The sequence below is a fragment of the Oryza glaberrima genome, chromosome 5 (genome assembly GCF_000147395.1).
Source record: "Oryza glaberrima chromosome 5, OglaRS2, whole genome shotgun sequence".
Taxonomy (NCBI): domain Eukaryota; kingdom Viridiplantae; phylum Streptophyta; class Magnoliopsida; order Poales; family Poaceae; genus Oryza; species Oryza glaberrima.
Window position 1 is genome coordinate 11247110 of NC_068330.1, and position 16930 is coordinate 11264039.

General features: G+C 44.8%; 1 protein-coding gene and 1 pseudogene across 5 annotated transcripts; both read left to right on the top strand.

The window, feature by feature from the left end:
* The first annotated feature begins 8290 nt into the window (after window positions 1–8290).
* On the top strand, window positions 8291–12725 carry LOC127773900 (uncharacterized). Of its 5 annotated transcripts, none has more exons than XM_052300127.1 (3): window positions 8291–8604; window positions 9542–10333; window positions 11012–12725. In XM_052300127.1, exons 2-3 carry the CDS (start codon window positions 9584–9586, stop codon window positions 12272–12274), a joined length of 2013 nt encoding a protein of 670 aa, XP_052156087.1. In that variant the 5' UTR covers window positions 8291–8604; window positions 9542–9583; the 3' UTR covers window positions 12275–12725. The 5 variants fall into 5 exon arrangements, with proteins under 5 accessions (XP_052156087.1, XP_052156088.1, XP_052156089.1 ...); XM_052300128.1 differs by lacking the exon at window positions 8291–8604 and adding an exon at window positions 8611–9138; XM_052300129.1 differs by lacking the exon at window positions 8291–8604 and adding an exon at window positions 8611–9102.
* A 2800-nt stretch (window positions 12726–15525) lies between these two features.
* LOC127774162 (uncharacterized) lies at window positions 15526–16578 on the top strand (annotated as a pseudogene).
* Window positions 16579–16930: the final 352 nt, after the last annotated feature.

Sequence of the window (16930 nt, forward strand, 5' to 3'; positions counted from 1 at the left end):
GTATCAGGCTGAACGGCATTGATCTCTCGTTCGGTGAGTTTTTGCTTCCGCTTGGATTCGTAAGCTAGAGGTCCGCCAAAGATGTGGTTAAGTTCCTTGCAGGAGTCCTGAAAACCAGTCAGGGCATCATCTCCATTGTCCTTCTTTTTCGACGTGCCTTGGTCTCCGTCAGTCGGCTTGCGTGCGCTCTTGGCATATTGCTCTGCGAACTGTTTGTAGACGAAGCAATCTTTGGCCGCGTGATTGGAATTTGGGTGATGCGGACATTGGGAGTTCATGATCTTGTCGAAAGTGTTGACGCGTGAACGTTGTCGGGAGGATGGTGTGGTAGTTGCTACAAGTTCCTCGGGCTTACACTTGCGATCCTTGTGATTGGTACTTCCACTGCCCCCTGTAGTCAGCGCATCTTTCTTTGGCTTCCAGGTGTTGCCCGACTGCTTGGATGCGATGACCACGTCTTCAGCCTTGGCATACTCATTAGCTTTCTCAAACATCTACTTGACCGTACTGGGAGGTTTGCGGCCTAATTTGCCGACTAAGAGCTCATGACGAATGCCCTTGGTGAAAGCGGCGATGATGACGTCGTCGGTGATGTCGGAGATCTTGTTGCGATGCTTAGAAAAACGTCGGATGTAATCTCGGAGGGATTCTCTGGGCTTCTGAATAACGTTGTAGACATCAAACTGGGTGCTGGGGCGTTCAAAGGTGCCCTGGAAGTTGGCGATGAAGTGGTCGCGAAGCTCCGCCCAAGATCCGATTGTGCCATGGGGTAGCTCGTGTAGCCAGGACCGGGCAGAATCTGCTAGGGCCACGGGCAGGTAGTTTGCCATGGCTTTGCTGTCTCCTTCTGTTGCGCAGATGGCGAGACCATAGACGGTGAGCCAGGACTCAGGGTTAGTGGTGCTGTCATACTTCTCGATTCCAGTCGGCTTGAAGCCAGCCGGCCAATCCACTCGATGCAGGTCGCTTGTGAAGGCAGCAACTCCATCCACATCATCATCGTAACGATTTGGTGAATGGTGGGGGTTGTAGCCTCTTGCCGCCCGGCGCTGGTTGATAGTCTCGTGAAGATCGATGGGATGCCTACGGTGTGGGGAGCGGGGATGTTAAGCTCGACGCTCCTTGTGCCGGTCAGGGGGCGAGTGGACAGATCGTTTGCCGTGATCCCTGCTCCTGCGATTGGATCCCTCGCCGACGACACTAAGGCTTGGTTGGTGATAGTCTTGAGATCGAAGAGGTGGAACTCGGCTGCCGGTCGGCGTGAGGGTGCTCGTGGAGTTAACTGGGACCGAGGCGGTGATCATGGTTTTGGTCTGGTTCAAGATGTTGACGACGTGATCAGCCTGATTGAGTGCGTCTTCCTTGAGGAGGGTGTCAAGGAGGGTGATCACTGCAACCGCGTTCTGTTGGGGGGTGCGAAAAACCGTCGTCCCCTCGACGTCTTGTTGCCCGATGAGCTCTCTTGCTCGTCGCCCAGATTCCAAGGCGCACTGTCGTCGATCCTCAGCCTTCTTCGCAGCCTGTTCGCGATCTTGTTGTTCACGCTGTAGTCGTTCTCGCTCTTGTCGTTGTCGTTCTTCCTCCAGTCGGTGACGTTCAGCTTCTTGTCGTGTGCGTTCTTCTTCTGCTTCTCGGGCTCGGTGCTATTCTGCCGTCTCGTTGTCGGCCATGAATACGCCGAAAAAGAGAGGCGTGTAGTCGTCCTCGTAGCTGTCGTCGAAGTCATCGAAGTTACCGTAGTCGTAGTAATAGCCGAAGTCGTCGTACTCGAGGATCTCCGTTGGTCGAGAACTGACACCGGGGGAGCTGAGGTAGCCGTCCAGTTCTTCCGTCGAGACTGTCCCGAGAGGTTGGAGTATAACGCCGACCTCCCTAGAGTTAGACTGGATCGAAGCCGAAGCTAGATCCCGCCTAGGCCTTCGGGGAGAAGATGCCTTGGTGGTGAAGACAGCGGCCAGATCATCGGGGAGTCTCATCAGGATTGAGGGATAGGGCCCATCGTCTTGATCAGGTCATGTTGGAGTAGATTGGATTTCGTCCGAGTTGTTTGGGGCTGACTCGATCGAGATGATCTTGGGGTAGATCTCGGCCGAGTTCGGAATACCGAACAGGGCAGAGACCTAGCCTCTCCCCGACTGGTTCGGATCCGAGTCGAGGAGAGAAATCCTGCTGAAGTCATTGGTGATGAAGTCGAGGCTGCCGAACCAGAACGCCTGCCCGAGAGGGAAGACGAAGTCGTCGATGCCGGAGACAAAACCCATCGCACTAGTTGGCAAAAAACTTGACGCTACCCCTACCTGGCACGCCAACTGTCGAAACAAGATTTCGGCAATACTAAGAGGGGTGGCTATCAAGCTAGAAAAGTGGATGGGTTTGGAGACAAGGAAGTTTATACAAGTTCAGGCCTTCTTAATAAGAAGTAATACTCTACTCCTGTCCGGGGTTTGATCCGCTGTCACATCCTGATTTTCGTTTTAGGATTTATAAATTATTATTAGAATTTATATTAAATGTTCATTAATTTACAAGTGAAGTTAAATGTGGGAAATAAAATTTCCTAAATATAAAGCATGGCTGGATTTAATTTTTATTAAATTCTCCGTGGTTAATTATACTCTCTGAAATTTTCTCGGATTTTTCGGAGCTCAATTCCTAATTTTAATCATACAAAGAACATTTCAGTAATTACCCACAAATTAAATTAATCATTAAATGGTCTGATTATAATCTTGTTAAGTACTTTGAGTGTCCAAGTATTTTCAGGATTTTTCTTGAAATTATTTGAGCATTGGAAGTATTTTTAACAATTGAAAGATCATTCAGTGATTAATTTAATTGGAAAAGTAATTAATAATTCTTTCCTTTCCTTCCTTTGGTTGTCAATCCTTCCCGGTTCACTCTCCCCGTCCGCGGTTCGTCGTATCCGCCGACCCCTTTTGCCACCGCGGTTTCGTTTTGTATGACGAGCCGAGTCCTATTCTCTTTCTGGTTCCGTTTCCTCTTCCTTTCCCAAAACGGCACCGCATCTGTTTCCCCCACCTTTCCTTTCTAGGCAACCTTCTCCTCCCGTATCTTTTTCCCTTCCTCCTCTCGGCCTCCTCCCAGCCGTGCGCCTCTCCCCTCTCCCAGCCGCGCACGCCTCCCCTCCCCTCCCCCCTCTGCCGTGCCTCCCTTGGCCCCACCTAATCCTATTCAATCTTCCCCTATATAAGCCGTCCTCTCCCCTCCTGTTTCCTGTTTTTTTTTTGTGTTGCAGCCGCCCCTAGCCTCCTCCTCCTCCTGTTTAGCCACCTCCTCCAGCACCCTAGCCGCCGCTGCCCTAGCTCGCCGCCGCCGCTAGCCGTCACCCCTCGCCGTCGTCATCTTAGTCGTCGCCGTCGTCTTCTCCGGTGAGCTCTCCTCTCTCCCATGTCGTTTACCGGTGTAGTTTATCCCTAGGGACTTAATCCAATTTAATCTAATCTTGTTTGGCCCTAGCGTCGAGCCGGTCATTGCCGTGCACCGCACCCGCTGTTGTCCGCTGCTAGCCGCCGCGTAGCCGCTGCCCTAGTGCACGTACTGCAGTCGCCGCGTCGCTGTCGTGTATCGCTACCGCTGCCGCGTTCTTGGCTCAGCAGAGCCATTGCTACCGCTCGGTAGCCGTCTTGCTAAGTCGTTGTTGAGTCGCTGCCGTTGCTGCGCCTTGCTGTCGTGTTGTGCCGTCGTTGTTGTGCCTTGTCGTAGCCGTGTGCCGCTTAAACCTAGCCGCCGCTTTAGCCCGTTGCTCACTAGTCGAGTTATCTAGCCGTAGGCAAGGTTGTCAAGATCGGGATACTAGGTAGTATCGTTTTGCTCAAAGTAATATCGTACCGTAAGATCGTATCGTAATATCGGGGATACTATGGTATTTTCTTTTTTAAATTTTAATTAATATTTATATTAATTATATATATAGCCATTCTATATAAAAAATGTAGTAATGATATATGTCATGCAAATAGAGATATTTATCAAGAGAAACCACGCTGGTTTTGATATATTTAACTGAATTTTATATAAATTTGAGCATATTTATTTACATTATTTTCAAACCATGTTATTTTAAATAATATTTTGTAGTATCGTAGGGATCGTAGAATCGGGATACCACCTAAGATTTCGTAGGATCGTGTAGTAATGAATAGTAGGATCAAGATACTATAAAAATTAGGATACTAGGTGGGATCGGTATCGTTTCGGCTTAGTAGGATCGTAGTATCGTAAGATACTAGGATACGAATCGGGATACTAACAACCTTGGCCGTAGGTGCAACTCTAGGTTCCTACTGGCCTATCGTTTGCCGTATCGGGGCTTTATCGTGAATCGTTTCTAGCCCACCGGTTTAGCCGCAGCCGTTGTTGAGTCGTTCGCTCGTTCGTTGGAACGAGGTGTTCCCCGTGCTCCATGTGGAGTCGTCCTTTAGTTTAGAGCTGTTCAGAGCCGCCGGTTCCGTTCGCCGGTTTTGGTTGATCATTTGGGTGATCCCGTGTCACGTAGAATTGACTCGTTGAGTCGGTATCTCATGAGGCCCGCGTGCCAAATCAATCAAGCCATCCAATCTTGGTCGACTCGGTCAAGATTAATCTCAGCAGTCCAAAATTGATATAAATCCGTTCTCTCTTTTCAATGGCATATTATTTCTTTTTAATATATGTCATCTACCAAATATGATCTAATCTTTTCCGGAGGTTGCTTTAATCTTTTATCTCCATTATAAATCATTTGTAAATGATTTAATTAATTTGGAACAGTCTTTTCTTTAATAGGTTTAATTGGAATTAAATCTTGTAAAATTTGTAATTAATTCATATGAAGTTGGAATGAGGCAGTTCAAGTCTCATAATTCATCTAAAATCATGATCTACATGTTTGTTTACTTTTCATGTACTGTTTATTTGGTTTTTATTAGTCTTTTTCTAGGTTTTGCGTGTTAGCTTGTCGTTTCCGTCGTTGCGAAGGTTCGCGAGTGCGCCGGAAGCATTCAAGAAGATTAATTGAAGACCGATTATTGCAAGGCAAGTCACACAGATCCCAAACACAATTCCTTTGAGCATGTTGATTCTATATTTAAATTCTCTATTTATTTCAACTGTGCATTTATTTTCGAATGTCACCGGGTGGTGAGCCTTTCCCATTTAATTATGGCCGAAGATGACTTTATTTTCCTATGGGTTATAATTTTATTAGCTAGAACCTTATATATTGGTTTGATCCAGCAAATGTTATATATATATATATAATTGCTTAGCCATGCTTAGAAACATTAGCTCATTAATGGGATAAATCATGCTTCACTATTACTTATGGTTATATTTAAAGGTAGCTCACGATGGTTAATCGTGTTATGTTAATTAATTGATAATTAAAACTTGTCAATGGTGGGTTGTGAGCACATGGTTTTGATGGTCGTGCTTATGGCAATTAAGGACCGGTTCGCGAGCTACTGTTGTGAGACATTAACCGTACCAACCACAAGCCAGCGTGGGCAACGGCTTTACCTTTTGTATAGCATGGTTCATTACGGGGTGCTAGACTATGAAGCGGCGAGAAGTCCGTGGGGGTCGCTGGGGAGTCCATGCCTTTGGTTATTGAGGGGGTGATTATGATCCAGGAACGGTGCACTGTGGTGAGTTGTCTTGTGCAGAGGGTATTGTCACAGCCTCTATTCGGGTACTTTCTAGTATCACGACGCATGGTAGACATGATGTTGAGGCTGTGTCTTGTGGGTACAGTGGTACACCTCTGGCCAGAGTAAAACTATTCAAATAGCCGTGCCTGCGGTCATGGGCGGGTTGAGCAATGTTTTTCGTGATTAGTCTCACATCTCTCACAATAATTATTGATGCTATAAATGGTAATAAATTGCTTAGCTCCTGGTTTGGAGTTAGATCTGTACAGCCGGGTATGGTTGTTTAGGATGGTTGGGCCTGAGCAGTATGGGTGTGTTATTCAGTGTTTATTAAAAATGATTAATTACTCTACTGTTTTACTATTCTTAAATATTTGCTAAATGCTGCTTTTGCAAATGAGCCTATATTATGCCATCCTTTGGTATTCTTGTGCACTTGCATATTTGCTGTGTGGTTTGTTGAGTATGTCATATGCTCATTCTTGCAATAATCAATCAACCTCAGTTGAAGAAAAAGGATCCAGAAGGAGAAGACGTTTGGTTTATACCCTAGTTGAGTTGCCTGTGGGAGTGGAGCTAAAGCCATCGCTAGACCGTTAATTCCGCTGCTGTTTACTTTTCTTTTCTAAGTATGTAACGTTATTATTATGATGGATTTGTATATTAAATTGTCAGTTTGTGTACCTCGGCTGATTCCTGGACGAGGGTTTTATGCACAAATAAGTTCGGAAATTACTAGTGAATTTCTGGGCGTGACATCCGCCGAGTGTATTATTGATCGTATGATCTGAGAGTAGAATCTCGTACCCCAAGAGGCACCCGGACCCCTCCTTATATAGGAGAAGGAGTCCATATTACAAAATACAGCCCATATCCCTAACGGAATAGGTAGTTACAGATATGACCTAATCGTAACCGACTAGGATCCCGGGTACTTCCTTAACACATAAGTTTGGAACTTAACCCGGGCCTCATTAAAGATATTCTATCTATACATGGCTCCCTATACCCAATCGGATTATACATGCCGTGTAGGTATGGGGTATCCATAATCTCCACAGGTGGCCAGCAGCAGTGCGGTGTCCACCGCCAGTATGAGGTGGCCCTGCGCCATGAGCGAGACAAACACGAAGTGCGCCACCGCCATCGATGCAGATAGTTCGTGTTCTCGCTGGCGTTGTATTTCTATTGCTTGTGCAGATAGCTGCTGATCCATCCATATGTGTGTGTGCGTGCTTTAAAGAGAGAGACGTGACGGCCGGTGATGTGTTCGATCGTTTGTTTCCAGATGCCGGCGTGCGCCCCCGCCGTTGCCGCCGATGGAGCTAGCAGCGACGACGTCCTCGATCTCGTGTAGCCGCTGCTCGGCCTCGGCCGGTGGTGTCCCACGTCTCGTCGAGCACCACCCTCGCCTCGCCGCGCCGCCCCTTCATCGCCAGCCACTGCCACGACGGCGTGGATGGTTCGCAGGGCGTCGTGGAAGCGGGAGGTGCGGTCGAGGCCGTTGCGGACGAGCTGGAAGGAGGGGATAGAGAGAAGAGAGATAGGAGAGCTGACACGTGGGTCCAAGGGCATTTTTGACATTTCACGTGATTTCTCTCCCCCTCTTCAACCGAAAATTATTATTTTAATCGGCGTGGTGTCCACTGTCAAATTACCACATTTATAGAGTTTTTCCCCCAAAAGTGAGTTTGGGCAATGTACTAGGGCTAAAACCGCATATAAGCAGTGTCCTGTAGCAAAATTTGCCTAAATTGGACAAATTTTGGCAATGCATAGGCTCAAATTGGTAGTGTCATCCGCCGGAAGTGCCCAGAAGCAGGCCACGCAACTAACATTGTGCTTATTTACGCTACGTAATTGTCGTGATGAGCAAAATGAACCTAATTATGTATATTTCTTATCATCTTATTTGTGCTTATTCTGCAACAAATAGTACCAAAGCTATTACAACAAAAAAAAATGGTAACCCTTCGTTGGTACCAATCCAAATGGAAATTGACCCACAAAAAATTGGCACTTCATTGACGGTTTGACACTAATCCTAACATTCACATTTACTATGCTACCCTATCAAAACCTTGGTAGTGCCTAAATTTACCTAGATTTTGGCACTACTAAAATTTTGGTAAGGTACCAAACCAAATAAGCCCATAGTTCTCACTGAAGTGCTGAATTGGGCTTAGGAACAGTTATGGGCTTTCAACCCACTACATAATTTTTTTATTTCCTATTCCATTTTCTCACTCAGATGCCTGCTAAATTTGCCATAAATGTTACTACCCTTTTACCTAATATTTGTAGATATTATTACTGCCATAACATTATTTATAAGAATTCTTGTACTATTTATAAAGTACTCCTATTTAGGTAATTACTAATACCGCTCTAATTTGATGGTCTATTCTATACTCCTTTTTATCTCCCGGAAAGAGACAGAATGGGAACCATACTTAAATAAATAAATTATCTTCAGCGTCAAAAAGGAACAAAAAAATGTGTTCTTCCAACCTTAGAACGTGACAAAGACAACGAAAAGAAAAATCAATATGTTCTTTTCAGCTTTGAGGTTATCACCAAAGCTTTCCAAGGATGACAAGCCGGGATGAACTTTGCGTCCAAAAAGCAGGTCCAAAAAATCCAAACCCTTTATCCTGGCCCCGTCTGCAATCCACTTCTCCCCCTCTTTTGCCTCTGCCTCAGACTATTCATTCGATGGCCAGCGAGTAATAAGATTCGCTTTCTGCTATCCTCTTCTGCTTCTGCACACTTCTTTGCATGTGAACCCAAGCTCACGCACGCTGACAGTTCATACAGCTACTGTAAAAAAAAAGTTTCCACCTGGGGCCAATACTTTATACGGACTCACAGTAGTACTTGTGAGTAGAACAAATGGTCTAAATTGTTCATTGATTCTGTTATAGATTGCTTAAGCCAGCAGCAAGAAAGAGTACTGGTAAGCAGGCCAAATATGTGGCTGGTTTCTTGTTTTTTCCCTATAATTTGTACATAGATTAATGTTTCCTTGCAAAACTTGTGCCTGCATTCTTGGTTCTTGCCATAATTTCTTTGGGAGCGGATGAGAGGAGATGAGACGAGGTCGTCCTTGCTGGACCGTGTCTTTACTGCTATGATCTTTGCTGGTTGAGGCAGATGTGGTGGATGGCTTCTCTTGAAGAGGTCTTGGGTTCACATGGCCATTGCTTGCCTCCTCCTTTCTCCGTGACGTCTTCTTCCTGTGGGGTTCTTCCCTTTGGAGCTTGGCCCCTACCTACTCAGGACAAGCGTGTAGATGCAGGCGTGAATAGCCTTTGCCTGTGCTCCCATGTCAATCAAGTGTGCTGTGCTAGATTGGTCCCAGAGATGGTGCCTCTCTGGTGCTAATTTCTCTTGAGGGTGTTTCTGGTTTGGATTACTGAGTTAATGACGCCATGGCTGAGCAGAGTAGGATGAGGTTTCTTGCTTCTTCCTCTCTTGAGTTTGTTCTTGGGTAATTAATCCTTTTCCTGGGAGCAACTTGTGAGTTGTGACTGTTTCTTGGTTTCCTCCGCCTTGGTTTTACCCCCCTTTTTTTTTGCGTTTTTTCGAGGCATCGATTTCTGAGCCGGATAAGTAGTTGAGCTGCTGGTGGCTGAATTATTAACAGTCCAATTAATTGCTGACATCCCAAGATGGGCAGTTCTTGATAACCCCAGTAATTTAATCGCTCGGTTTAGTAGCTCTGGTTTCAATTGCTCCCACATGGAGTAACAATTCATTAGTTAGAAGGATTTAGAGCTGAAACTTCTTCTCAAAATCGCAGTTCTTGGTTGTTGATTTCCCTCTGTTCATCGTGGAAACGTGTTAAGCTCAAGTTCTTGCAATTTTTCTTTGCTTTTTTTTTTGTTTTGTAGAGGAAAATTTCTTGATTAGGAGATAGTACAAGGTTGGTGGCTATGGAGGAGGAATCCCAATCCCAATCCCATTTCCCGCTCCGGTGGGAGAGCACCGGCGACCAATGGTGGTACGCGACGCCCATCGACTGGGCGGCGGCGAGCGGCCACTACGACGTCGTCCGGGAGCTCCTCCGCCTCGACGCCAACCTCCTCATCAAGCTCACCTCGCTCCGCCGCATCCGCCGCCTCGAGTCCGTCTGGGACGACGACATGCGCTTCGCCGACGCCGCCAGGAACCGCGCCGCCGTCGCCCGCCGCCTGCTCCACGACTGCGAGCCCCCCAGGGGCGCCGCCGCTGGCGGCGGAAGCCGGCCCAACCGGCTCATCCGCGCGGGCTACGGCGGCTGGCTCCTCTACACGGCGGCCGCCGCCGGGGACGCGGCCTTCGTGCGGGAGCTGCTCGGGAGGCAGCCGCTGCTGGTGTTCGGCGAGGGGGAGTACGGCGTCACCGACGTGCTCTACGCCGCGGCCAGGAGCGACAGCTCCGAGGTGTTCCGGCTGCTGCTCAGCGCGGTGCTGTCCCCGCCCGAGTGCTCCGCCGGGGGAGAAGGCGACGGCGGCACCGCCGCCATTGCTGGGGGTTTCATGTTCCGGTGCGAGATGATGAACCGCGCGATGCACGCCGCGGCGAGGGGAGGCAACCTGGAGGTCCTCAGGGAGCTCCTGCAGGGGTGCTCCGACGCGTCGGCGTTCCGGGACGCTCAGGGATCGACGATCTTGCACGCCGCGGCCGCGAGGGGGCAGCTTGAGGTGATGCTACTTCCTGCTTCACAAATTTTTTATCTATGAAATATTCATGACAGGGTAATTCCATAGAAGAATTAGTTTTACTTTGTAGCTGCAACTTTTGTTAACATTTTGTCAGCTCTAATCTATGAAACTTTCTGATTCTTGAGGTGGTTTGATCATATTTAATTGCTAATCTGGGGACACTGGAATGATATATATCTGCTACATTATTGTCTTTGATTTGACTGTCCCTGAAGTTGATCTTGTGAACATGCTAGCCAGATTTCCTTTCGTTTTACACATGATATGATTTCTTAGTGACACATGATATGGCATGTTCTAGTTAAATTAATAGAGATGGAAACTAGATGGCATTGACAGATATTCTCAACCTACTACTGAAATGTGGTGTGTTTAGCTGTCACGAATGTTTGGTGAGAGTCAGCAACTGAGGTTTAGTTGTAAACCATTGACCTAATAAGGAATTTTATAATACATCCATATATGCTTGTCATTGGAAGTGTTCACCGACACGCTAATGCGTGGTGAAGAAATAGTCTGTTCATCTGGGATGCCATGACAAGTGTCTTCCCACCATCTGTTCTTTTGTTCTAAATTTATATTTATTGATTAAAATCGTCGTGTGTTACTCTGTGGATGCATACTGAAGTATTAGCATGTTCTTACTTAATTCTACAGGTTGTGAAGGATCTTATTGCCTCTTTCGATATAGTCAACTCCACAGACGAGCAAGGGAATACGGCATTGCATCTAGCCGCCTTTCGAGGTCATTTGCCCGTGGTCAAAGCCCTCATCACTGCATCCCCATCACTTATATCAGCTACAAATGAAGTTGGCGACACGTTCCTTCATATGGTGCTGACTGGCTTTAGGACCCCAGGATTCCGAAGGCTTGATCGTCAGATGGAGCTTATGAAGCAATTGATTGGTGGAGTGATCATGGATTTAAGCAGCATTATCAATATGCAAAACGACGATGGAAGGACAGTTCTTCACTTGGCTGTGATTGGCAATCTGCACTCTAGCCTTGTTGAGCTCTTGATGACTGCACCGTCGATTGACCTTAATGTCCGGGACAATGATGGCATGACTCCTCTGGATTTACTTAGGAAACAGCCACCAACAGCATCGTCTGAGATACTCATCAAGCAGCTTATTTTGGCTGGTGGAATTGCAAATTCAATGGACCATGAGACCAGATCAGCCATTGCTTCTCAGCTAAAGATGCACTGTATCGTAGGCAGCCCGGGAACATCCTTCAAGATCCCAGATGCCGAGATCTTCCTCCATGCAGGTATCGATGCGTCAGACATCAGCGAAAGAACGAACTCATTCTCTAGCGTTGGACAGAGTGAGCCAGAATTTCCGGAATCCAGTCGTAAGAAGCTGAACTCTATGCAAAATGCTGCGAAACATCTCAAGATCCTACTCAGATGGCCCCTCCGCAAGGAGAAGAAATCATCATCCGGTGCCCGAAATGAACTGGACGACGACGCATCCTCTGTGGATTCAGTCAAGAGCTGGAGCCACGGGGAGACCCCGACACCGCTGAGGCAGAAGTACTCCAGGATGAGCTCCCTGTTCAACAACAAGCGGACCATGGCAGCCAGGATCGGCTCACCGAGTCCATCGATGAAGAAGAGCTTCGCAGATGGCCTCGCACATGGCGTGATGCAGCCCGAATCGCCTTCAGGCTCGGGCTCCTGGTCGTCGTCGTCCTTGGTCGACAGGATTGAAGCCGTCCGTCTGGACAAGAATGGCCAAGCATCTCCTGATACCAGTGTGGTGATCAGGCGTACACCCAAGAAGCACGGGTCTTTGAACAGCAGGCTCATGAACCAATACTTCTGCATCGGAGCGCAGGGGATAGCTGTCGAGGACTCAACCACGGGGCAGCGATCAAGTCGGATGTTCAGAAGTTCACTTCTGTCAGCTGCCTGAATTCGTAATTTAGACATGGTTTGCTTTCCTTGACTTCACTGCTTACAAGTTACAGCTGATCTGTTAGTATGTGCGAGTGCATGTGAGAAGACTGTCATATGTTGTGTTTGTATTACTGATGCAAAATGGTGAGATCTAATGTAATGTAGTGCGGTTGGTAGTGTGTAATGATTTTGTTGGGAGAGTGAGTACAATTGAAGGCATGGTTTTCAAGTTCTATGGTTTTTATATCTTACAATATCATATGAGGTTAGTGAGTATAATTTGTAGCAGAGTAAATTACATTGGTGGTACACGAACTTGTTAGGTGAGTGTAATTTAGTACATAAATTTGTAAAATGCTCGTTATTTGATGTTGATTAGGATGTGACGTGCATACGCATAGTGAGTATGTATAAAACATGCTATATTTACAAATTTGTTATCTACTTTATCTTGAATTTCGTATGTTTCTAACCCATGTATTACTGTTCGGTATTTTATATCTTTCTCTACAATCACTATATCTCATTCTATCTTTTTTATTGAACAGGTGTATGTCTAAGTAGCAATCTTCTCATATATATGTTTATACAGTATCCTAATCAGCACCTAAATTAACAAAAATAGTCATGTAATGTCCTTTTGACCTTAAGTCGCACGCGTAATATAAGCTCGTGTACCAAAACGAGCATTTTACAAGTTCATGTACTAGATTGCACCCACCTAATAAGTTCGTGTACCGCCGATGCAATTTACTCTTTGTAGCACCTTTTGTATCTTACGACTATATAGGTATACAAAGAGAGGTATACAGTTGCATAAAGAATATAGCGCCTCTTCAAATACCGTAACCAAAAAAGATTTAGCGATCTTTGTTCACGTCATCACGTGGGTCTTATCTCAATATTACATTTGAGTGGACATTTTAGAAAAAAGCAAGGATGGACGAATGATCCGACATGCCAACTATATATGTAGTCGAGCTAAGAAAATATGCAGCAAAGGCTCATCAAATACGCAAAAAATCGCAAGCAAATGTAAACCTTGCTCCACTTTTCTAAATGACTAGCGACTAATTTCAGTCTTGGCTCCGGGTTTTTTTTTTATTATTTTCAAAAATACGGGTAAGATTTGCGTACCTTCGTATTAAGACTAAGTTTATATTATAGCACAAGTGAAGACAAGTATGAACAGAAGAAAAGAAGAAAAGAAAGTTGCAAAATAATTGTGAAAGGCATGGCGATTTTAGATATCAAGGTCATGGTGGTGGGTTTCTCCTCTGTTAGTTTTAATCTGCTTATCTATCGCGTGTCAAACTTCGCGGTTCATATGCTAACTCGTTTTTTTAATATTATCATTTGTAATTACACTTTGTAATGATTTTCCATGATCAATAAAACACATCTTTCTCTAAAAAATTAATTGTGAAAAGCTATATCTTACGGCTGAATTGTATGACAAAAAAAACTCGCACTAGACTAGCGTCTGGAAGGAGTACTAGAGTGTGGCTTCCTTTGAGGTAGCACTTGCCACCTCCATCCTTTTTTTTTTTCTGGCCGTTCGAAATACGATTGTTCTATTCCTTTCAAATTGACCATGACGTTAGAATTACAACAATGTCGTAGCCTGCTATCACACTACTATTGGAAAAACAATTGCTTATTTGAAGGAGAGCATTTTATCTAACTGATTTTCTAGAATGATAAATAAAGAGTGCCTCTAGCCAACTAGATCGTCTCTTCCTGTTGATCACAAAGAACACAATGCTAGAGATGCTGCAGGCCACGTATGCTTGATCTATCTGTCGTCTAGCAACGGCGGTGGGCCACTAACCAGTAGAAATACTTGTAATGCGGTGGTGAGGTTTCGAGATCTCCAATGTCTTCATCAAGTATCAACGAAAGTCTATAAATGGGAAGAACATATGTAAAGAATACAGCACAAGGATTTTTTTTGAGTTTCAAAACCATAGAACAAGTTGTGTATTTGACCATTGAAGAAGTTGCTCAACCATAATTTTCTGTGTAATTTCCGGATAGTACATATATTCAACCAACTGTTTAATTTTCAAAATTTTAAGCCTTTTTATTTACTTATTTTATTTATTACTCACTCAATCTACTTTTGATAGGCATATTTCCAAATCTGAAAAATTTATTTTTGATAGGCATATTTCAATCCAACAACCTATCATCTTAATATCTTTATCAGATTTAATGCGTAACTCTCCATTCTTCCACACAAGATTGGCTACATGGACATCAAGAAATTTAAATATTAATGAATAGCTTATTTATGAGGAATGATTAGTAGCATACTTAAATAGATGATAAGTAGAATTACTTATCCTTGGTCTATGTGTTAAGATGGAATATGACTATCAAAAGTAGATGTAGGGAGTAATATTTCTTAATTGAAGCAGGAGTGTTGTAGTTTGGAAGACTAATAACCCAATACTTTATGGTTAGGGCATCCCCAACCCTCCACCTCAGATGGTGTCCATAGAATTTATTAGCCTGCCACATAAGTAAAATTCTGATGTGGCAAGGTAATTAAAGAAGTGAGAGAAGGAAAAAAAGAGAAACGGTGTCTCATACACAAAACTGGATCGGCGCAGCCACCAAGATGCATGAAATGAGAGAAATTAGCATTGGGGGCAACTCATCGTTTCTTCCGCCTGGATTTTTCTCGAGCTCCCGATCTGCTGTGTGCCGCCATGCCCGTCTCCGTCTAGCGCGCCAATTTCTTCTCGGCGAAATTTTTGGTGCGGCATCAATCCTCTTGGCACCAAGTTCCTGCTCGCCTTTTCTTTTTCTTGCCGCTTCTATTTTTCCCCAATCACCTGTGTTCTTCAATATCTCTGCTTGAGAGCAAAAATCGCCAAAACTCATCTCTGGTGGCTTCCACATTCTGTCTTCTTCCCTATATCCTCTTCCCTCTTCCATACCATCATGTCCCACCAATCTGAAAATGATCCGCCAAGTGAATCCCCTTTGCATGATGATTCTTTGGATGAGGTGAGCAGCATAGATCCAATGGATCTGTACCCTTTGGATGAGGTGAGCAGTATATTGGGCGATATTGCTGATCAAGTGATTGTTGAAGTGAAGTCCGAAGTTGCAGCTCTACAAGACATGAGACCTACCAGGCGGAGTGGTACAAGAAGTTATATTGATAGGCCTTATGCAGAATCTGAACAGGGGCTCTTGAATGATTACTTTGTAGAGAATCCAGTCTACAATGGAACAAACTTCCGTAGAAGATTTAGGATGAGAAGACCCCTGTTCTTACGCATTGTTGAAGCCCTTGGTGAGTGGAATGAGTATTTTACTTTGAGGATGGATGCTCTTAACCGCCCAGGGATATCTCCAATATAAAAATGCACATCAGCTATTCGCCAATTGGGAAATGGCAGCCCTGCAGACCAACTTGATGAGTACCTAAAGATTGGTGAAAGTACTTCAGTGGAGTGCTTGAAGATATTCGTGAAGGGTGTGATTGAGGTGTATGGCGAAGAGTATTTGCGACGATCCACCGTACAAGATGTTGAATGCTTAGTGCATACTAGGGAGCACCGTGGGTTCCCCGGCATGTTAGGGAGCATTGACTGCATGCATTGGCATTGGGATAAATGCCCAGTTGCTTGGAAGGGAATGTATACCCGCGGTGATCAAGGTGTTCCTACAGTGATTCTAGAAGCGGTAGCGTCGCATGATCGTTGGATATGGCATGCCTTCTTTGGTGTTGTTGGATCCAACAATGATATCAATGTGCTGAATCAATCACCTTTGTTCATCCAGCAGTTGAGAGGGGAAGGTCCTCAAGTTCAGTACCATGTCAATGGAAGGCAATACAACAATGGCTACGGCCTTGCAGATGGTATATACCCAGAATGGGCTGCTTTCATAAAGTCAATTCGCCAACCACAATCATAAATGCACAAATTATTTGCACAACATCAAGAAGGGGCAAGGAAGGATGTTGAATGTGCTTTTGGTATTTTACAATCTCGCTTTAGTATTCTGGAACGACATGCACGTCTTTTTGATCAAGGGGATTTTGAGAATGTCATGCTAGCTTGTATCATTCTTCACAACATGGTAATCGAAGATGAGAAAGATATGAATCAAGATATTCCTCTTGACTTGAATGAGACACCAAGCACGTCATCTGTTAAAGAAGCTACAATATCTCAAGGCCATAATCCAGAGATGGAACAAGTGATAGAAAGAAATGCCATTATTCGTGATCGTACTGCTTATAGACAACTTCAGTCAGATTTGATTGAGCATATTTGGCTAAAGTTTGGGAAACGAAGTTAATTAGGTGATCGTGCATCATTTTAAGTCTAGTTTACAATCTGTGTATTACATATACTACTTCATATATAGCTTAGCAGTAACAGTTGAACTAAATAACTACTTAATTTTTTCCGTAATGTGATTTTTTACCTTACATATATTGATATCTCTTCTTTTATTTCCTTCCTACAGATAAGGTCCTGTCTAATGTGTTGCTGCTCTACCTAATGGTTGAAGTGCTCCTGTCTGCTGGATAGATGAAATGCTCCTGTCTGCTGGATGGATGACCTAATGTCCATTGGATGAATGAATTTTTAATGTTGAATGTCATCAGGCTATCTAAGTTATTATACTTATGTTTCTTTATTTTGAT